This window comes from Lagenorhynchus albirostris, chromosome 4 (genome assembly GCF_949774975.1).
Source record: "Lagenorhynchus albirostris chromosome 4, mLagAlb1.1, whole genome shotgun sequence".
Lineage (NCBI taxonomy): Eukaryota > Metazoa > Chordata > Mammalia > Artiodactyla > Delphinidae > Lagenorhynchus > Lagenorhynchus albirostris.
Window position 1 is genome coordinate 99,411,883 of NC_083098.1, and position 23,411 is coordinate 99,435,293.

The following is a 23,411-nucleotide window of genomic DNA, read 5'->3' on the forward strand; positions in this document are numbered from 1 at the left end:
TAATTCTTAAGTAGGTACTACATTCACATGGATCAAATGTTTCAGTTATTTCTAACACTGATGTACAGTGAAAAGTTGAACTCCCAACCCTCTGTCTTATCACCTCTTCTCCACAAAATAGGTAACCCCTGATTAGTTTTTTTACAGATTATTGAAGAGATTTTCATGTATATTACAACAAAATGAATACATGGTCCTATTTTCTTCCTTTTCTACACGAAGGTTGCATGCTATAAACGTTCTAAACCATGATTTTTTCTGGGAAGCAGTATATCTTACGACAATGATAATGATGTCCATGGAACAATATATCTTATGCTGCTGCTGATATCTTATGAAGGTGGTATTTTTAGGATGATATGAGGGTGGTGATGGCAGTGGCTAATTTTCATTAAGCATTTATATACTAGGTGCTCTCAAGTCTTTATGTGCATTAACCTATTTGGTCGTCATGACCACATCATGAAGTATACTGCTACTATTATTACCCCCAGTTTACAGGTGGAGGAACCAAGGCATAGAGAGGCTAAGGACCATGACCAAGTTTTCAAAGGTAGTTAGTGTTGGAATTGGAATTCAGGCTCCAGAAATGTCTTCTTAATCCCACTACTAAATTTCCTTTCTGAAAGTTTCCATGTCAGTATTAAAAAGCTTTCTCATTCTTTTCCACCTCTGAATATTATTTTATGATCTCACCATAATTTATTTGCATATTCCTCAATTTTATTTGTGTCCAATAATTTCCGTGTACAAAATTATTTTACACATTAGAAAATCTGCAGGATAAATTATATGAAGTAGAATTGGGAATCAAAGGGGGACCAACACTTTCCTTTTTTCGTTAAATTGAGCTAATTGAGCAATGTGCACAGATCTTAACTATATAGCTTGATATTTTTATCTGTGAACACATATTTAGCTGCCATCAAGATAAAGACTTTTACTCGAGCACTCACAGGCTCTGGTATGTTTCTTTCTAGTTAATTTCCACTGTCATCTCAAGAGAGAACCCTTCTGATGTCTATCACTGTAGATAAGTTTTTCCAGTTCCATGTAAGTGGAAATGTATAGCTTGCACTCTTTGTGTCTGGTTTCTTTCCCATCATTACATCTGTGAGATTCATCTTCGTTTTTTCATGTGGCAGCAGGTTATTCTTTTTTTTTTGCTGCATAGTAGTCCATTGTGCAAAGATATCAAAATTTGTGCATTCTACTGTTGATGGGTATTTTGGTTGTTGCAAGGATCTGGTATCAAGAAAAAGCTGCTGTAAATATTCATGCACATGTTTTTTGTTGTTTTTTTTTAAAATTTTTATTTTTTTAATTTCTTTACATCTTTATTAGAGTATAATTGCTTTACAATGGTGGGTTAGTTTCTGCTTTATAACAAAGTGAATCAGTTATACATATACATATGTTCCCATATCTCTTCCCTCTTGCCTCTCCCTCCCTCCCACCCTCCCTATCCCACCCCTCCAGGCAGTCACAAAGCACCGAGCTGTTCTCCCTGTGCTATGCGGCTGCTTCCCACTAGCTATCTACCTTACGTTTGGCAGGTATATATGTCCATGCCACTCTCTCGCTTTGTCGCAGCTTACCCTTCCCCCTCTCCATATCCTCAAGTCCATTCTCTAGTAGGTCTGTGTCTTTATTCCTGTCTTACCCCTAGGTTCTTCATGACATTTTTTTTTCTTAAATTCCATATGTATGTGTTAGCATATGGTATTTGTCTTTCTCTTTCTGACTTACTTCACTCTGTATGACAGACTCTAGGTCCAACCACCTGATTACAAATAGTTCAATTTTGTTTCTTTTTATGGCTGAGTAATATTCCATTGTATATATGCATGCACATGTTTTTTGATGGACGTGTGCATTCAGGAGTGGAATTGCTAGGTTCTAGGCACCCATACACTTTGGTAGGTAATGCCATGCAATTGACCAAAGTGGTTTTAGTGGTTTACAGTCTCACCAGTAATGAGTTTTAATTGCTCCACATCCTTGTCAATGCTTGATATTGTCAATCTTTAGTTTTTGTCTTCTAGTGGTTGTGTTGTGATTGATCATTGTGGTTTTAATCTGCCTCTCTTTGGTGACTAATCATGTTGAGTACCTCTTCATTTTCATATTGGCAGTTTGGGTATGCCCTTTTGTGAAGTTATTGCTCAAGTCTTGCCAGTTTTAATTTGGTTGTCTGTTGTTTTCTTACTGGTTTATAGGAGTTCTTCATGAGTTCTGAATAGGAGCTCTTTGTTGGATTTATGTGTTGCAAATGTCTTCTCTCAGTTCATGCCTGTTTTAATCAATTCAACTGCCAGAACAGAATACCACAGAGTAGATGGTTTACAAACAGCGGAAATTTTTTTTTCACAGTTTTGGAGGCTTAATTAAGTCCAAGATCAAGAAGCTAGCAGATCCAGTATCTAATGAGGGCTGGCTTCCTGATCATAGATGCTATCTTCTCTCTGTGTCCTCTCATGGTGGAAGGGGCAGGGGAACTCTCTGGTATCTCTTTTATAAAAGGACACTAATCCTGTTCATAAGGGCTCCATCCTATGACCTAATTGCCTCTCAAAGGCAGCATCTCCAAATAACGTCACATTGGAGGTCAGATTTCAACATACGAATTTTGTGAGGGGGACACATTCAGTCTATACACATGCCTTTTTCTTTTAATGTTGTCTTTTTATGAGCAGAGTTTCTAATTTTTCTAAATTTTTTTAGTAGTACTTTTTTATGTCCTATTTAAGGAATCTTTGCTTACCCCCCAATCATGAAGATATTTTCCTTTGTTTGCCTTAAGAAGCTTTAAGTGTGTTTTACCTTTCACATTTAGGTCTGTAATTTAATTGGAATTGACTTTTGTGTATGGTGTATGGTAGGAGGATTAAAATCTTTAAGTTATGCTTTGTTTCTTAGGGGAAAAATGAAAAGCAACATAGACGTCATAGTCTTGGGGTTTTTTTTGTTTTTTTGTGGGTTTTTTTACATTTTTGATTTCAGATCTATTTTAAAATTTTATTTTATTGTCAAACTCTTAAAAATACTTATACTCTGACAAACAGAGGGTACCCTGAGATGTTTTTCTTTGGACTTCCTTCCATTATTCAGATCCTGGTGAGTTTAAACAATTACTGATTTATAATTATTCTTATTATTGATATGATGATAATGAATTATTTAAAACTGCCAGTAATTTTATATTTAGTAATTCTTAGGCTAAAAGTAAACCCTTGTAAATGTGTGAATCTCTGTCAAGTAAACAAAGAATTTCAAAAACTCTTCTTCCATTTATTCAGTTCCTTAATAATAACTATCTTTGCAGTTTTTAACATACTTTCTGGTATTCTAATATTCTCTGAATTGATGCAGTTTATTTTGGTGGAAAACTTTCCGTTTTCTGGCCTATTTTCTTAAACTTTGCACCATATAAAAGAGAGTGACTAGGATCACCATTTAGTGATGGACTGTTGAGTAAGCACCAGAGGCACAGACTTTTCCTATCTTATATATCACTATATTGCAAACTGAATGACACTTCTACTTTTTTTCTCATGGGTGTCTCCTAGTGGCCATTTATGGACCATGTATTTAGTAATTCTTTTAATATAAGTGATTTCATTTATAAAAAGAGAAAGAGTGAAAGCAAGAATCATAGGTAGCAGTGAAATTATAGGATTTGAGGGGATTTGAGATGTCACCTCCTCTTCCTGTACAGGTAGACACTGAATTTTTTTAAGTAGAGGTATAATTGACATACAGCATTGTATTAGTTTCGGGTATACAGTATAATGATTTGATATTTGTGATATTGCAAAATGATCACCACAGTAAGCCTAGTTAGCATCCATCACCATACAGTTACAGTTTTTTTCTCTTGTGATGAAAACTTTTAAGATCTACTCTTTTAGCAACTTTCAAATATGCAATATAGTATTATTAAGTATAATCCCCATACTGCACGCTGTATTGCCAGGACTTTATTTTATAACTGGAAATCTGTACCTTTTGACCCCATTCACCAATGTTTTCGTTATAGTATCACAAAGCCTATATTGTTGACCGATGTAATTGAAAATCATTTTGATTCGGATTTCTACTTTACCTCTTTTGTTTTAATCTTTAACTTCTCTTCTTTCCTATCCCGATCTTCGCAGTTATTTTAAATAGTATTCTCTTGTATTTTTGTCATCAAGATAGGAGGTTTTTCTTAACTTGATCTGTTTCCTTTATACTGGGCAGCGGGTCTGCAAACCCTGGCGGACATTTGACCCACAGGCCTGTTGCAGTCAGCTGCCATTTGTTTGTTTGCTAGATGTTCTAAATGCTGGAAAGCTAGGAGTGGTTTTTAATTTTTTAATGCTTATATTTTAAGTGGTTAACAAGTAGCTGCATAATAGCCTCAATTTTGCTCTTGGCCTGCAAAGCCTAAACCGTTTTACTCTCTGGCTCTTCACACCTTTCCAAAGGTCATTTTCTCAGTAGAGGTTCTCTTTCACTTGGGAAGCTCAGTTTGTTGTGACAACAAAAATGCCCCTAGAGAAGCAGTGCTCTGTGTGACCAGTCAATAGTCCTTGCTCCTTCCTGCAGTCCTACCTTGGAATTTTAAGAGTCTGGGTCCTCTGTGTCAACATCCAGCTTCTTTCTCATACTATATCACATTTGGCTTTTGAAAAACAACTGATTTCTTTTATTTATTTTTTATTTATTTTTATTTTTTTGCGGTACGCGGGCCTCTCACTGTGTGGCTTCTCCCGTTGCGGAGCACAGGCTCCGGACGCACAGGCTCAGCGGCCATGGCTCACGGGCCCAGCCGCTCCGTGGCACGTGGAATCCTCCCGGACCGGGGCATGAACCCGTGTCCCCTGCATCGGCAGGCGGACTCCCAACCACTGCGCCACCAGGGAAGCCCTAATTTCTTTTAAATGTAAATATTGTATATGACATATTTTGAGAACTGAGCTGGCACTTTGATGTTTTATTAGATAATATCCAGCTGCCTGTGTCTTGTTATTCTCTGCAAAGGCTGGTGGAAGACACGCGTACACACCTTCTGCCCCTTCCTCAGATCCTGCCAGATGAGATAATTGTGGTATCTCCATCTCAGTAACTGCCCCAAATCATACAGCTAGTAAGTGGTGACGTATTCTTGAACATTTCCTGGAGGAAATGGAAAGCAGGCAGCGCACGGAAAGAGTCTAGAGACCACATTCTGGACACTGAAAGTTTATCCTCAATTATTTAGTCTACATGGGAAGAGGAGCTTTTCATAGAAGTGAGGGGAAATGTGTGCACTCCAGCTAGCGTTTAACTGGTTCCAGTTGCCCTAGTAGTTTTTGAATTTCTCCTCTAATATTCTGGACTTTTAGCAGAATGCAAGTACCTTGAAGCTGTGTACCATAGACCGATCCCGCGGGCATCTCACAAGGGCAGGTTCAGAATGGTGGTGGTAGGCTTTTGTCTTGTATTTTCCTTTTCGAGTCTTAGTTTATAGACTGTCAGCCCTGGAGGGTCCTGCATTTAGCTGATGCCCAGTGCTTAGCGTAGCGCCTTGCCATGGTGTGTACCCAGTTAACATTTATCGAATAAAGAGAAGGACTATATGTTCGAGACTCATCACAGTGGGGTCGAGTGCCTGGGCTGGAATGCAGTTCTCTGTGTGGTATCTCACAGTTTCCCATTAACTCTGATTTTTGTCAGGCTCCGTGGCCTCTGTTCGTAATTTGTTACGGTGAGGGGCTTGTTAAGGTGTTCTAATAGGATCTTTTTGGATCTGTAATTATACACTGTCAGTCTCTGATTCTTCTGTGGGAAAATGTGCTGCTTCCTTCCCTACTCCGTTGAGCCCGTCTTCAGTGTCCTTGTCTGTCACCCATTCCCTCCTGTCTTTCATCTAGTTTTTCTAGTTTCCGGAATTGTCTCGAGAACTTCCGGATTGGAGGTGCACCCATTATGAACGCCTTCCCACATCCAGCTGACCTTTTTGCAGCTTTCAGAATCAGTTTAGAAAGAGAGTTTAGTGCTAGGATCTGGTAAATCTACAGCTTTGACCCTGAAACCCTGGTTGTCCGGCCTGGGTGCAGGCGTCCTCCCAGCCTGCTTTGGTCCTTTATAAGGAAGGAAGCATTAAGCTATCCACTGTTTTCATTTTAGGAAGGCACTGTCTGCCTTGGTTTTGGGATCACAACCTTGGTAACCAAGCTCTTTTGGATCTAATCCTCCTTCCCAGCACTTAACCTCTTTGTGCCTCAGTTTTTCAGGCTATGAAATGGGCTAACAATATACCCAGCTCATAGGGTTACTGTGCTGGCACCGTGCCTGGATTATAGTAAATGCTATGTAAGTGATTTGCTATTATTATTTACTGTTAACTGATCTTTGACCTCTTCGCTCCCATCACCGGGCTGCTCTTATGTTCATCAAACATTATTGTGATCTGATTGTGCATCTTAGTGCCCTGTGACTTTCAGCTCTTCCAGGGCAAGAACCACGGTTTACCACTCTGTCCCTGTGCTTTGCACCATGTCTGGTTCATTCATATTTGTTGAACTTGACTGTGGGAGGTTAGAGAGATCTATTTAGGCTTTATTGACTTGAAGATGCTGCTGCTTTGTGCTTTATCAGCTGGTGAATGCACAGAGTGATAAGTGGGTGAAAGGGCATCAAAAAGGATGAAGTCTGTGGTTGCCCTTCTAAATCACTGCTGTTCTCTCTCCATTACCCTCATAGGAGAGTCAGTATTCAGATTTGTAAAGCAGATGGTCTATGGTAAGACAAGAGTGTGTGTGTATGTGTGAGTGTATGTGTATACACACACTGCATGAGTAGTTAACACATGGGAGTTAGGAGGGCAAAGTAATGTGTGAGGAAAATAGCGTGAACCATAGTCCTTGAATAAAATGAAGAGATGTAAGGGCCAGAGTTCTGTTTATCAGGAGGTTTTAGTCACTGAGAAAATCTCAGTAACTAGATGTCCAGAGAAGTGCTCCTAGAATAATGCTTTCATTTCCCCCCCTTAGGATTTGACGGGATCTGAACTCTATACCCAGGCAGCCAATCTCTTGCACCCTGTGGTCTATACCACGGCTGTCATTCTTCTCTTCTGCCTCTTAGTGGTCATCGTCAGTTACATATACCATCACAGGTAAGAAATAACACTTGGTGAATAGAGGTCTGTGGAGTTTATTTCACATTTAATTAGGATAAAACTGAGTTTAATACCATGCTATCCTTCCAAAGTAAGGACGATTACTTCAGAATGCCTACAGGCCTTCTTCACTTCATGCAATTCAAGACATAAATAATTAGTGCCTGTGATGGTAAATTCATCTTCTGCAGCACTCAGTCACTTTGCTGGGTTTGTACCTGGGAAAGAATCTGGGAAGTCTGTGTTGGTGGCTGGGGGGTGGGGCATGGGGGAGAGATGAGGTGGAGCCTGGTTACCTGCAGATGTGTCTCCCAGAACCAGACTGTGGTATTATTTCTGTTTTATAAATTCTTGCCTGTTGTGATATTCTTTTTTATAGACAGCATTTAAGAATGTTTGTGGAATTTAAGTGTGGGATATGGTTTTTGTTAATTGGAGGCAAAGCTACAGAAATTTTTATTTTATGGTGAGAAATAATGAGCTGAAAGGATTTTCTAAGCAGAAATTCACTTTACAAGAGGTTTTGCTAGAATGTATTTTCCTCTTTAAGCTGGACATATGTGACATTTCTTGATATTTAGTTAAGAAACAAGGAGATTTTGATGTAAAAAAGAGAGACTTCAGCATTTCATTATGAAAGGCCAGGAAGAAATGCACTGGGCATTTAGACCATGTTATCCTAGTAAGTCAGGAAAAATAGAGCTTGGCACCTTGCAGAAATCTCTGGGAAGCAAACAAGTAATCCATCTGTCATAAGACATTGTAACTAACAAAAGCTCACGTATTTCTTATTATGGAGATTTTGTTTAGCCTTTAGTGGATGTAGTAGTTCCATTTGACTTGTCTTTTTTACTGTACTGCAAAGTTAAATGTTAAGAAACTGTATTGAGTGATTTCTCAAACCCTGTATGTGTGTGTGTGGGTGTGTGTGGGTGTGTCTGATAGTATGTTTTAATAAAATGTTTAAACGTTTACATCTGGCCTGTTATGAGTTGGAAATGTTAACTTGAAGATGTTCAGCTTCAAGTATACTAACCTGGGTCTTATTTTTTCCCTTTTCTTTTAACAGTTTGATTAGAATCAGTCTCAAAGGCTGGCACATGCTTGTGAACTTATGCTTTCATATTTTTCTGACATGTGTGATCTTTGTGGGAGGAGTAACTCAAACCAGAAATGCCAGCGTCTGCCAAGCAGTAAGTCAAAGTAAAAAACTGAAATGAAAAAAATTTGCTATTAGAAATGTCATGTTTCATTAACTATAAAAGGAAAATTGTTTCTTTAAAGCTTTTTTCTTTATCTAATTAAAGTCAAACTGTATGTCACTTAAACAGTTTACCAGTATACTTCAAATTCTGAATTATCGTTTCACAACTGAATATATGACTTATGGAGCTTGTCTTTTTGTCTTGGGGAATTTTGTGCTACTTGTCATGCCTGTTACAATGCCAAACATTTAATTAAAAAAATTTATAAAATCCTGACTATGATTGAAAGAGAAGTGACATTTTCCGACAGTAGGATTTTAAAAATTATTTTATCTATTTATGAAAATAGTAGGAATTAGAAAAAATTTTAACTGTAAGATGTAAAAATGAGAAACTTTTTACCTGTGGTACATATAAAGAATTTAAAAATATGGTCAACTCTTAATTTCAAATAAATTATTACATATGTAGCCTTAGTAAACAGTATTTTTGCAGTGTAAGTACAAAAAATCAAAACTAATATGTGAATAGGAAATATGTAAAATTTTATTTATTTGCATACTCTTTTCTGTGTACATGATAGCAAGCAGTGTCACAGAGTATTGAGTTCAGACTACCTAGATTTGGATCTCAGCTCTACTGTTTCCAGTGTTTCTATGGGCAATTTATTTAACTTTTTTTAATTGCAGAAAAGCACATAATGAGATCTACCCTCTTAACAAATTTTTAAGTGTGTAGTCCAGTTATTAACTATAAGGACAATGTTGTACAGCAGATCTTTAGAACTTTTTCATCTTGCATGACTGAAATTAGACCCACGGATCAGCAACCTTCAATTTCCCCCTCCCCTCAGCTCCTGGCAGCCACCGTTCTACTTCCTGTCTCTGTGAGCTTGACTATGTAAATACCCCATATAAGTGAAATGATGCAGTACTTTTCCTTCTGTGACTGCCTTATTTCATTTAGCATAATGTCCTCAAGGTTTATCCATGTTGTAGTATGCGACAGGATTTCCATTTTTATGGCTGAGTAAATATTCCGTTGTATGTATACATCACATTTTCTTTATCGATAGACATTTAGATTGTTTCCAACTCTTGGATGTTGTGAGTAACACTGCAGTGAACATAGGAATACAATTATCTTTTCTAGATCTCGATTTCAATATGTAACATTTTTGTGTCTCAGTTTTCTCACCTGTAAATTGGAAATAATAATCGAGTTGTTGTCAGATGATGTGATTATTTATATTAAAAAAGCTAAAATAATTTCCAGGTAAATTATTTGAAAAAAATAGGAAAGTTTAGCAAAAGTGAATGTAGTTTTTTTAAAATGTAGTTTAATGTACAAAATTTTGCTGCTAGTATGCAGAAATGCAACTATGGGAAAACAGTTAATGAGAAGGTATCGTTTATATAGTATCAAAAAATATCAAGTACTTCGAAATAATAAAAAGTGTTCAAGATTTGCAGGTAAAAATTTATTATATATTAAAGAAGACCTAAATAAATGGAAAGATACATTAGGTCCAAGAATAGGAAGAATTGAAATCAGAAAGGTGGCAGTTCCTCCTAAATTAACCTATAGATAAGAGAATTTTTCATGAAACTCAATAAAATGGTCTTTGAACCTATATGAAAGTAAAGAAGAACCAAAGATAGCTAGGACACTTCTGGAAAATAGTAGAATAGGAAGACTTCTAATGATCCAAACTTTTGAGGCTGTTGTAGTTAAAACTGTAGTGTTTGGTGTAGGGATGGATAAATTGACCGACACAGAAGAGCAAGCTTGGAAGCAGACCCACGCAGAGCTTTGGCACAAGACAGAGGTTACTTGCCTCATCAGTTGGGTAAAGACAGACCACTGTACAGTTAAGGGGGCTGGGGAAATCCATCTGGAAAAAGATTAAAATGGATCTATACTTCAAGCCATTTTTAAAAAGTCAACTTTGGGTAGATTAAAAACTTACATAAGTCCAAACCAAAGAGTGAACATTTATATTATAAAATAGCATAATCCTTGGGATAAGGAGGGATTTCTTAAATATGACTAGAAAGGACATACATTGAACTAAATTAAAAATAAGATCTTTTTGAAAAATTAAGATTCCTAAGGAAAGTGAAAAGACAAGTTTCAAATTAGAAGAAACTATTCCCAATACATAACCACTGACAGAGCATTAGAATAAAATATATATATGTATATGTCAAAAACTGTAATCAGTGAGAATGCCACACACAGCACCATAGGAAAAGTGGCGAGAATGATAGACAGCAGAGTAAACACAGGGCCAGGGTACGCCTGAAGAGATGTTCCATGGCATTGGTGGTCACGGAGATGCAAATTCAGATAGCTACCATACTATGCGTTTTTCTGTCAGAAAAATTAAGCCTGACAATGCCAAGTATTGAAGAACATGTGGATCCACATGTTTTATTTATACATGGTGGGAATGTAAGCGGATGACTCCAGGAGGCTTTTACCTTCTAAAGGTAAGCATTCACACACCCTGGACCCACAGTCCCACTCCTGGGCTCAGAGTGAGCTGACACACGTGGAACAGGCGTGTGCCTGTGAATATTCATAGCAGCACTCTACACAGTAGCAGAAACCTGGAAGCAACCCCAGTGTCGATCACTGAGAGGGTGAATGAATAAACGGTGATATTACACAAGAGTCAAAATTAATGAATTACAACAAGGCATAGCAGTGTGAGTCAATCTCAGGAATATAAGTGAAAAATTAAGTCCCGTAAGTGACATTCACCCTGCTATCTTTTTTTAAAATAAAGGTAAATGTAACTAAAATGAAACAGCACACTTTTAATGAAAATATGTTAGTGCAACAAAACTGTATAAAAAAGGAAAGCAAAGGGATGATAAACACAGGATACAGGGTGATGATTACCTTGGGTGAAGGGGACCATATGGTTTGATACAAGTTTTTGTCAAGATCTTACTTTTTGTCTTATTGAAAGATTCTTGGACACCTATTATTAGCAATAGGTAATTAAATAACTAAATAAAGGCAGGCTGTGCTTTTGTGCTTGGCCCAATCATTAGGATGGTCATTAACCTAAGGCTGATGATTAATCCAATATTGTATTCATGAGATCCAATTGAAAGTATGTGTGCGTGCGTGCGCACGCGCACATAAGAATTGAGTGGATTAAATGACTCAGGAGTGCCTGGCATACAGTAAATGCTCAGTTAGACGCTAGCTATTACTACTATTGTTATTGATATAATTACCTCTTAGCAGCGCAGAATATTTCCCTGTTTCAGGCCATTACTATGCATCTGAAAACATTTGTTAGGGAGCCTATGAGAAGTTAGGTAACGGATCTCGGACCAACTTAATACATGTACAAAAAACAGTGCTTCTCTTTTCTCAGTCTTTCTCCCCTTCTTTACCTGGCCCACTCCCACTTACTTTGTAGGTCTCGGTTTACTGTCACTGTTTCAGAGATGCAGTCCCTCCACCCCCCTCCCCTCATTATCCTCTGGTGCTTATTAAAATTCCATGGTGCCTACAAAACTTTGTGACTGACTGGTGTTTACCTATTTGTTGTCTCTGGACTCAGAGCTCTACAGGAGCAGGAATTATATTGATTCGATTCACCAGTGTTTATCCAAGAATCAGTGTAAGACCTGACGCATAGTAGGTGCTCAGCAGATATTGGATAAATGAACAAAAAAGGCCTCTGTTTGCTAATAGTAGAAATCATTCCACCTGGAGCTGTTTTGAGCATGAACAATTAGGAGTGTATTCAGCACACAATGGTAGTAATAGTCTCAATTCTATCTAAAAAATATTCATTGATTTCTTGGAATAGACAAATTGATTTCACTAAGGAAATGAACAGAAAGAGGCCATAGTAAAGATGACTGCCTTTCATCATCCTGAATGGTATTTTATACCATTTCTAGAATGAAAAGGGCAGGAATTGCACTGAGTTATTAGAGTCTCAATAACAAATGTCTGTTAGTTAAGGATTTACCCAGAAAAGCTAGGGTGGGGGATGGACAGGTTTTATATGTTGTTTTCTTCTGTTCTTTTTTTTCTTTTTAACAGTGTTCTTTCCTTCCTCTGTGAAAGACATAACATCATTCTTGTTATTTCTGACCCAGACATGACTTACTTCACTTTGTTATTCTAATACTTAATTCAGTTAGTAGCCAGCTGTGTCTGCCAGAACAGCCCGTATGACTAGTTGCCTAACCTTAGTAGGGGCTTCATGTTTCTTGGGCTCTTTTTCCACCTCTAAAACTGAACCCTAAAGTGTCCACCTTTCACAGGCAGTTTTTGTATGTGCACATGATCGGTGTAGATTTGGCTTTTCTCCCTTTTAGAGCTCACGTATTTTATGAACAGCGTAGACAGGTTCTAATACAGGTTCCTCCCCGAAGTGATTGGTTGAGGTTATTAAATGCCCCACCAGCCAGGTACTTCCCACTCTGCTTCTTTTGTCATCCGTTCTGGGTGGTGCCGTGGACACATTCTGTAGCCTTGAACTCTCTTTTTGCAAGAGGATCCAAAGGAGAACGGAGAAGCTGAGTGATAGAGTAGAAGGGGCTGTTGACTCAAGATGGGAAAGGATCTGGGTTCTGGGTCGTGCCGGGCTGCCGAATAACTGCTTGAGCATTAATTTTCCGGTCCTTGGTTTCCTTAGCTATGCAGTGAAAGGATTTGGCTGGATCTTATTTAAGTTACCTTGTTGCTCTACCACTTCATGATTTAATCTATTAAGTATCGTGCCAACTGACCTTCTCAGGTGTTCTCTGATGTCTTTTATCCAGAGGACCGCTGCAGTGGCATGTGAAATGCATCGGGAAAGATTCAACCCGTGGATATTAAGAGCTTTCTACTTGCCAACTACTGCAAGTTTGTCATCTTAAATTTCATATTAACCCTAGGAAGTATTTCTTACTCACAGATTTTATTAGTACAGAAATTGAGTCTTAGAGAATTGAAAAAACTTGCCCCAAGTCACTAGGCCCTTTGGGTGGCAGAGGCCTGATTCAGACGACAGTCTCTTTGACTCTGTGTGTCCTGTCCCCCACCCCACCCCAATAACTGTGCTTGCCTGTTGAGAGAGGACCCGCAGAGTAGAGGGGTCTACTGTGAGTTGCAGCCCTGCCACTGACCATGTGACCTCTGGTGGATGATTTAACTTCTTTCAGCCTCAGCCTCCTTGTCTGTAACGCTAAATGAATGGGGATGCTAAGAGGATGAAATAGAAGCATGCACAAAATTGTCTGATACATTTTGGGATACATAGCAGGCGTTTACAAGTGGAAGCTCTTAATTTTTATATATATTCATATCTGACTGAGTATTAAAGATCATTTTTTGCACACTTGGCTGTGCATGCTGTACTATTGTAGTTTTATTGGTGGTTAAAAATCCAATTGTTACAATGTCTGGTCTCTGGTATGTGAGCAGTTTATGGTTAGGTAACGAGTATATAAAGTGCGACTGTTCAGGATAAGTATTTTGTATCCATTTTGCAACTTTGGATGTTGACGTCCCTGAGGTAAGGTGACTTTCTTAAGTTCTAATCTGTTGCATTTAATGAATTGTCTACATGCCCTAATGAATTAGATTATTTATTTCCAAACTGTTTACAGATTTCCCACATGTATTTCTTGTTTATTTGGAAGAAATTGTGACAGTGAGGTTATATTTCAAGTATAGCCCAAGTGTCTGATGGAGAATAAAATAGGAAGCACCTCCCTCCTTTCAAAAGACAGGGACACCCTCTCTGCTAGTTCTCAGTGCCTACTACTTTATTCTGGTTCTTGTGGAATATTCGGTGATTTGCTTATGTGACTGTTAGCAGGTGACATCAGACTTCTGAAATTCCACTATTGGTAATAATTGTTTAACTAGAAGACTTCAGTATCTTTCAGGTGTGCAAACTTCTTCTGCATGTTTTGAAATGCCATAAGAAGCACTTCAAAATCTAAAGGTTGAGTTTTACCTCTTAGATCTAAAACAAGAAAATTCTCCATCTTGTACCTCCGTTGAAAGTATTTTTAACTTCTGTTTTTAAACTTATTTACAGCCCTGTCTCATTCTTTTGACCTCTGTGTCAGAGAAAACTAGCAACAGTAGAGTATACCATTTTGAGTCAATATCAGTGATTTGTTTTGAATGTTTGGTTTCTATGCACCAAATCCAAGGATACTATTTTTATTTACAATATTTCGTGTGACTCCAAGTAGCTCAAAGGGTTATTTTATGCTATTTGTTCCACTTATATCTGTAAATTTTGCTTTTATAGTGCAGTCAGTAAAACTAACGAGAACCAAGGAGCCACTTTTCTTCTTAATAAGAAGATACTCCGACCGCTCTGGTTTGGCCGGGCTGGATCCACCCTCCTAGCCCTTCCAGTCATTAAGAGGACAGTGACCACCCTAGTATCTTGCCCTGCAAAATAATACCTGAGCTTTTATGTCACCACGTTTAACTGCAGATCGGTTCTCATTAAATTGAGCCTTAGGCAGCAGTCTAAATGCTTCTATTACTGACCTAGGTTTGATAATGTCAATCAGTTTGATTTTCTTGAAATTGGAGAGCCATCCTTTAAAAACAAATTTTTTTTCCCCTTGGAGCTTTTCATTAATAGGATTTTACCTGTAATCATTGTATAAGAAGAAAGAATCAAAAAGATAGTAAGTAGTTAGATAAGAAAGCTGAACTATGTCCTTTCTGCTCCAGTGACCCATGTACTTATTTTTTTTAAAACAGATTTTAAACCTCTCTTAGCCCCATACATATCTTCATCTAGAATTTTATCTTTAACTGGTGTTGCTTCAAACACAGGTTACATGATAAACATGCCCCTCATCACCCCTCTGGGAAGAAACTTGGTGTCATTTACATATATTTCAATTATCCATCATTTATCAAGCACTTATTATGTCTCAGGTCTTGTGCCCATTCAGTCCCTACAAAATCCCTAGAGATGGTTATTGATAATCCTTCCACTGTTCAAATGAGAAACATTAATTTCGGAAAGGTTGACATTATTTTCTTAAAACCATACTCCTAATAAGTAATAATAAAAATATTGCCGTATTTTTAATTGCTTATCAGGGACCAGGCGATGTGCTAAATGTTTTATATAGACTGTCTTTTTCAAAGCCTCATGGTAGTTTTATATTCTCAGTTTACAGATGAGGAAAACAATGCTTGAAATGTTATGCAGGCTTGCTAAGGTGTCATAAGGGGTTGATTCTTGTTTTAAAACCAGGCAAACTTGTTGATTTCAGAGCTCACTCACTTAAAATGATCAATCTGTTATATTGCTCACTTACCATTTGGATATATAAAAGCTCTGAATTAGAACTACTCAGGTCTCTGGCTCTGTGTGCTGTGACTTCCACCCTCTAGTTACCCTTGACTTCTATATTCCTCCTTAAAATGGGCTTTAGGAACTCAACTCTAATTTATAACATAGCATCTGTGAGTAACATGTCTTTGGCTTATTGTCCAGGAGTGAATTCCATGATATATTTAGAGTCATCTTGGGTATAAGTTGTAGTCTGTGGGCCTCCTAGGTCCAGCTGTTGATTTGATCCTCTATTATACATCTGTTAGAGTGCTTTCTTTGTTTTATCAGCAGGCGAAGGAATTGATCATTAGAATACACCTTCATACTGTTTTTGAGTCAGATTTTTAAAAGTAACTTACCAATCTTTTTGATAAAGTTTACTGGCAGCTACTGTACTTTATGATTGTAAAGGGGAATTTTGTTTGTTTCAGTTCATGTATTCTTCAATCTTCTTTCTAGGTTGGAATAATTCTTCATTATTCCACCCTTGCTACAGTTCTCTGGGTGGGAGTGACAGCTCGAAATATCTACAAACAAGTCACTAGAAAAGCTAAAAGATACCAGGATCCTGATGAGCTGCCACCTCCACCAAGACCAATGCTCAGGTATCTAATATCTTTGTGTACTGTTTTATGTTAAATGTCCATTACATCTTAAATTTAATGAAGCATGGTCATAACAAAAAATTGCTCAGTGAATTTTGGAAAGTAAAAAAAATGGACTTGTAAGTAGCCTTGCAACTGGGAGTGCTTTGTGAAGTTATGTATCCTCTCTATGCCTTTCTATCTCATACAAAGTGGGAATGATTCTCCTTCACGGAGTTGTTGTGAGGAATAAGTGACTTCCTTTGTAAAGCACCTAAGATGGTACTGGCCACAGAGTAAGCTCTGTGAAAATATGAGCTGTTTTTATTTCCTTGAGGTCATGGGATAGAGTTTAACCTAGTCAAGTACATATCCATGTGGTTATCCTCTACAAAAGACAAAACAGTTTTGCGGTCATGCTGTTCCTACCATTACAATCTGAATCCGTTGTCAATGGATTCTTGTGCTGGATGAGTAGAAGTCAGTCGATCAGTGTCTCTGAGTGTGTTGCCCTGGGCCAGGGACTGAAGGAAAACCTCCTGCCCTTGAGGGGTTTACAGTCTGAGGAGACAATCTGAAAGAAGAACCCGCTGCAGCTGTGTAAGAGCTGGAGTGGAGATGTGTTATTTGAAAGTTTCTACAAAGGAGCCATTAATTCTGCGGGGGGATGGTAGGCTATTAGGAGTTGCTTGACCACCGGCACAAAGGATGGAGGTTGCACTACAGATACAGGATCCCGTGGCGAGCTGAGCAAATTTGAGAAGTGTACCGTGTACAGTAGTAGGATTCAGAGTGAAAACTGCGTTTCAGGCCTTGGTGGGGGGCCAGGTTAAAATGTGGGCTCTACATTGGAAGGCTGGAGGGTAGGGGGCATATATAAATAATTCCACTGAGGTCATTCAGGGGTCCCCGTGAGGACTGCAGCTAGAACAGTGGCATGGAGATTAGAGAGGATACGTGTTCAGACACCTGAGGCAGTTTCTCCAGGATTGCTGGCCAGCTGGATTTGAGGGTGTGTGCCAGGATTCGAAGGTGGCTGTGGAGTGTTTACTCCAGTTCGCTGAGGCCCCTCTGCAGATGGTGCGTCCATCAACTGAGAAAATCATAGAGGAAAAGCAGATGCGGGGGCTCCGGGAGGGTAAGCGCAGGGGAGGTGGGCTCACCAGTACTCTGTCGTGGAAAGTTTACATTTTGGGAGTCTGGTGCTCAGCAGAGAAATCGAGCTACGTGTACTCTGGACAGGACAGGAGATGTTTTCACGTGTATTCGTTGAAGCACTGATAACGAGCCACCTCTCCTAGAGAACAGTTAGTTAAGAATGATCCCTGGGCCGTATCAGTGGGCCATAGCAGATAAAGGGAAGAATTGAAAGAGAACATTGAAGATTCGGGGGAGAGCGGTTCCATGGGTGGGAAGGGGCAGCAGGAGTGCTGGGCCATGGTCAGATTGCAGGATGTGATTTGACACCCCTGTCAGTGGTATTAAAGGAACTGAGGGATGGCGTTTGGCTAAGAGATAGGAATCCTACCTATCCTCATGCAGCTTTCTGTTAGGTTTCCTTTCTGTTAGGTGATTAAAAACAAAAAGGCGGCTTGGGCTGCAAAGCCTGTGCAGTCCCTAGTGACCTGCAGGTACCCCCTTTGCTTTAGACACTGCAGGCTCTCCCTTTAGGATGTTCTCCTTCCTCCATGTCCCTGAGCTTAAAGAAACCCCAGCATCGCGGCTACCTGGAGGGTACATGTGGGGCTTGCCTTGAGTCTGCTGGCCTCAGAGAGGGCGGTTTCAGTAGCATGGTAGGTGGAAGCGGCCTCATCTCACAATAAGGTGACAAAGGTGAGGCACTTGATGGTGCTATTGTTTCGAGGGGTTTGTCACCAAAGGGAGCAAGAAAGAAGGTGCTGGTTGAAGGAAAGTTTTAGAAGATAGGGAAAACATGAATAGACTTATAGGCTGGAAGGAATATGCAGTGGAGAAGAAGATTTACAGCTGCAAAATAAGGGTTATTTGGTAGGTAACAGGCAGTCCCAGAGTCGGGTGGGGAAGGAGTGGCAGAGAGGAATGTGGAGCCCGAGATAAATTTGGGTGAACTGATGCCTTCTTTTCAGGTAAGAAGCAGCTATGAATTAGCATAGCAGGAAGAAGGGCAGGGCCACGGATGTTGGCCTGCCTCTAATCTGTGAAATTAGAAGACAGGGTTATAGTTTTATAGGGTAATTAGCTGTCTTTTTCAGCAATGATATCATATTGAAGGATTTTAGTACCTGTGAGCATGACTAAGAAAAAATGTATGGAAAATGTGTTACGAATATTGCCTTTATCCAGCCAGTTAGCATTTGGACTGTGTCTTTGGACCTGGCAAATACAGAATTAAGATTGGCTGTACCCAGGGGTAGCTAGCCGGGGTAGGACGTTCCCTGTTCTCTTTTCAGAGAACTCAAAGAAGCTGTACCTCCCCACAAAAAGTTGTTCTGCATAGGACCAGCCACTCTGTCTTCCTCATTTCTTCCTGCACCAACTAGTCTGTGGGAAAGGGGTCAGGAAGGGCCTGAGTGCTGCAGGACGTTGCTGGGATCCAGGTATCTTTCTTGTCCCAATCTCAGCTGACTGAAGATAAGCATACACAGCAGTAGAACATCCTGGAATATGCAGGTTTAGCCGGACATTAATAAATAAATAACGTCATTACATATTTAGTCTGACCTGTGGCGCAGTAAGATCTTAAAGTCCATTATGTAGTGGACTAACTTTCTGCTTCATCAGCTGAATCTAAAAGAAGCCCCATTCCCCCAAAAGAAAAAAGTATAAACTGAAGCTCTACCTGTAGTAGCTTACTGTTGCTTTGCCTGTCCACAGGGTGGCAGGAGCTGATCAGCTTTCCTTAACTCAGAAACCTTATACGCTTTTTTAAAAAAAAAGAAATCCAAAGTAAATAAAAACTTTAAAAAATGTTATTGTTAACACAGCAGGCTCTAAGTGTTAACCTTCAATGCATTATTGGACTAGTAATGAATCTTTAAGGAATAACTTCTGCAGTACTGAGATACTGTGAGGTATCCACCTTAATGAATTGGATTGATGTGCTCTTATTTCCATCACTGCCCTTTCTAGGTTTTACCTGATCGGTGGCGGTATACCCGTGATAGTTTGTGGCATAACAGCGGCGGCAAACATCAAGAATTACGGTAGTCGGCCAAATGCGCCCTAGTGAGTATTTAGTGTCCTCTGCGTACCCGAGTCGATTGCTTCTCTTCTAACTGTTTCCTAAGCACTAAAGTTTACTGCAGTTTCTTACACGGTGTGTTGACATGTGTAGCATCTGAGCTGGTTCCCCATTTTCTTTCCTAGCTGCTGGATGGCATGGGAACCCTCCTTGGGAGCCTTCTACGGGCCTGCCAGCTTCATCACTTTTGTAAACTGTATGTACTTTCTAAGCATATTTATTCAGTTGAAAAGACATCCTGAGCGCAAATACGAGCTGAAGGAACCCAGTGAGGAGCAGCAGAGGCTGGCAGCCAATGAAAATGGCGAAGTAAATCATCAGGATTCCCTGTCTGTCTCCCTCATCTCGACATCAGCCCTGGAAAATGAGCATACTTTCCACTCTCAGCTTTTGGGAGCCAGCCTTACCTTGCTCTTATATGTCGCTTTGTGGATGTTTGGGGCCTTGGCTGTTTCTTTGTATTACCCTTTAGACTTGGTTTTCAGCTTCTTTTTCGGAGCCACGTGTTTGAGCCTCAGTGCATTCATCGTGGTTCACCATTGTGTCAACAGGGAGGACGTCCGGCTCGCATGGATCATGACTTGCTGCCCGGGCCGGAGCGCGTACTCGGTCCAGGTCAACGTGCAGCCCCCCAGCTCCAGTGGGCCGAGCGGGGAGGCCCCCAAGTGCACCAACAGCAGCACAGAATCTTCATGCACAAACAAGAGTGCCTCAAGCTTCAAAAACTCCTCCCAGGGCTGCAAATTAACAAACTTGCAGGCTGCTGCAGCTCAGTGCCATACCAACTCTCTACCTTTGAACGCCACGCCTCAGCTTGACAATAGTCTGACGGAGCATTCGATGGACAATGATATTAAAATGCATGTGGCGCCTTTAGAAGTTCCGTTTCGAACAAACGTACACCCAAGCCGCCATCATAAAAACAGAAGTAAAGGGCACCGGGCCAGCAGACTCACAGTCCTAAGAGAATATGCGTATGACGTCCCCACGAGCGTGGAAGGCAGCGTGCAGAATGGCCTGTCGAAAAGCCGGCCGGGCAGTAATGAAGGACACTCTCGGAGTCGAAGGGCTTACTTAGCCTACAGAGAGAGACAGTACAACCCGCCTCAACAAGATAGCAGTGATGCTTGTAGCACACTTCCCAAAAGCAGCAGGAATTTTGAAAAGCCTGTTTCAACTAGTAGTAAAAAAGATGCATTAAGGAAGCCAACTGTAGTTGAACTTGAAAGTCAGCAGAAGTCTTACGGCCTCAACTTAGCCATTCAGAACGGACCAATCAAAAGCACTGGGCAGGATGGACCCTTGCTGGGTATGGATAGCACTGGCAATGTGAGGACTGGATTATGGAAACACGAAACTACTGTGTAGCATTGGTGGGCTTCCTGGGCAGAAATCCACATAAACTGTGATACTCAAATTCCTTTAAGCTATGAACATGTAAAAACCGACTGTTTACAGCCACCTTAGGGATTCAAAAGAATTTTGAATAAACTTCTAAGTTTTGTATTTTATGTATTTTATATCCCCCACGTGTTGCTTTTTTATGAATTTTGAAAAAAAAAAAAAAACCCTCTTAAAAAAAAACAACCCTCTAAAAGCCCTCTGGTGGCTTGTTTTAGTTGTCAGAGCACCAGCAGGACATTTTGAGAATCTGAAATGTAATTTTCTTGGGATCTGTAATATCTACTTAACATTTCAGGCTTGTATGTAATACAATAAATAGGTGTTTGTCATTGTGTCAATCTTATATTTTTACATTTTAGGAGCATTTAGTGCTATTTTAATGAAGTTTGTGCATTGGGATAGTTTAATGAGAATTATACACGTATCAGTTATCAGATTTTTACATGATTAGCTCCACTGATGGCATATAAATCAAAGAGCTTTTGGATTGTTGTATTTTATAAATACAGTTTTTTATATGCTACAAGTTTTTTTTTTAAATCTCACAGAATTTTTTCTGAAAACGGAGATGCCTAAAAAGCTTTTCCTAAATTGCATTACTTTTGCCCATCTTATTAATACTATTTTTGATATTTTTGTGGCTTTTCAGTGGTTTATATTTGGTTTTCCTATTCATTCTTTTTTTCCCCCAGCACATGTTATTTCTTTTTAATTGAAATATAATTGACTTATTATATTAGTTTCAGGTGTACCACATAGTGATTTGATATTTTTATACATTATGAAGATAGCAATCACCACGGTAAGTCTAGTTACCATCCGTCATTATACAAAGTTCTTAAAATATTGTTGACTCTATTCCCTATGCTGTATGTCGCATCCCCACGACTTAATTATTTTATAACTGGAAGTTTGCCTCTTCATCCCCTTCCCATATATGAACGTAAATGAAAAGGTGTCATACAAGGTTCACGTTCACTTACTTTGGATTCTTCAATATTGGCTCCTATCTGTTGGCTGTTACTTTGTTCTTAAACAGATAAAGTTCCTCAGGTTCATGCTAAAGTTCTAATTTTTAAATTCCTCTCTAAGGGCAAACACAGGTCTGATGCAAAAGTTATCGTTGGTCAGTGATGCACTGCAGTCCTTATCTATCTCCTGTCTCCAGGCTCACTGGGGTCCTTTCCGGGAAGGTTAGATCGGGTCTGCCCTGGCTCCTTTGTGCATTTACTTCTCTCCGATATGCAAGTCAACGCCTGAAAAGATTGGCACAGCTTAGATCTGTTTTTGGCACTAGTCTCAAGGTTTGAATCAGATCAGATTCAAAATATATATCCAAGAAATGCTAAAGTCAAGCTTGATAAACCTCAAAATCTGAGCAATTTACTGCTTACTTAGAGTAATTCTCAGAGATGATACCAGGTGATCACGCATTATAGTGTTAAGTGTTCATTTTGCATTGGGTTACTGCATTAGAAATTATTTTGCTTCGCAATAATAAAACTGGTGGTTCTATTTAAGCCTTTTGTTAGGTGTTGTTTTAAAGGCATTCTTTTTGATGGAGGAAACAAGGCAATTAAGTAGATAGATCTGGCACCTGTACATTTAACTACCGCCTAGCCTAGGGTCTCCAGGTAAGTTGATATATATCTGCAGGATGATGTTTAGAAATGACCAAGACAAACTAATGAGGAATGGAGTAAATAATTCTTTTTTTAAATTGTTATTGTTATTTAAATTTTTCTCTGTTATTTTTCAGTATATCACTCCAGCGTTTAATCTGTTTATTTGACCCGTAGGTCAGATAGAAAAAGAACTTTGTTCTTCTGCTTTTTCCTACTTCCACAGGAAATGAGGGCTTTCCCTTCTTGGAAATGTTCACCCTTCAGTAAGCATTTATTAATTTAAACAGAGCTTCTTGTAGGTAACAGAAGGAAGAGAAGCCTGGGACTGGTAGAGTTGGGGACTGGAAAGAAATCAAATATTTGGAATAAAATGAAGATTCCACTAAAAATATTCAGAGTGTTTTGATACACAAAGCATAGTTGATGAGTGATGACTTGATGCATTATATCCTTAGTATTTGAATTGAAATTTCATGTTTGTGAATAAGAAGTGAATAAAACATTGCATCCTTCCCATATTTGTCTTTTATAATCTATGGCTTGTTGCTAGTTGAGGTTTCTCTGTTTTTCATAGAACCATAAACTCTTAAGGTATGTTTCAGTTGTCTTAAAAATTGGCTCATTCATTTTCCTCATTTTAAATTTTCAGCAACTGAGGCTCAAAGAGTTTCTTACCTGCTGAAGTACCAGCAGGCTATGCCACATCCAGGACCAGGTCCATGTTCTCTGATGCCACGTCCGCTGTGCTTTGATTGCGTCTCTGAAGGCAAGCACCTGTGCTCTTCACAGTGTCTATTATCTGTAACTTTACTAAACTTTCTCATCCTGGTTATTTTGAGTTTTGTTTTGTTTTGTTTTAAATTTCATTTATTTATTTATTTTTGGCC

At 39.2% G+C, this 23,411-nt stretch overlaps 1 protein-coding gene across 6 annotated transcripts in view; it reads left to right on the forward strand.

The window, feature by feature from the left end:
• The window catches only part of ADGRA3 (adhesion G protein-coupled receptor A3), a 118,748-nt gene extending 97,517 nt beyond the window's left edge, over positions 1-21,231 (forward strand). For all 6 annotated transcript variants that reach the window (XM_060148419.1, XM_060148421.1, XM_060148422.1 and 3 more), the window contains 5 exons: positions 7,020-7,144; positions 8,217-8,340; positions 16,151-16,296; positions 19,384-19,479; positions 19,621-21,231. In XM_060148419.1, coding sequence (XP_060004402.1) covers positions 7,020-7,144; positions 8,217-8,340; positions 16,151-16,296; positions 19,384-19,479; positions 19,621-20,863 — 1,734 coding nt within the window. In that variant the 3' untranslated portion in view covers positions 20,864-21,231. The remainder of the gene's footprint in view (positions 1-7,019; positions 7,145-8,216; positions 8,341-16,150; positions 16,297-19,383; positions 19,480-19,620) is intronic.
• Positions 21,232-23,411: the final 2,180 nt, after the last annotated feature.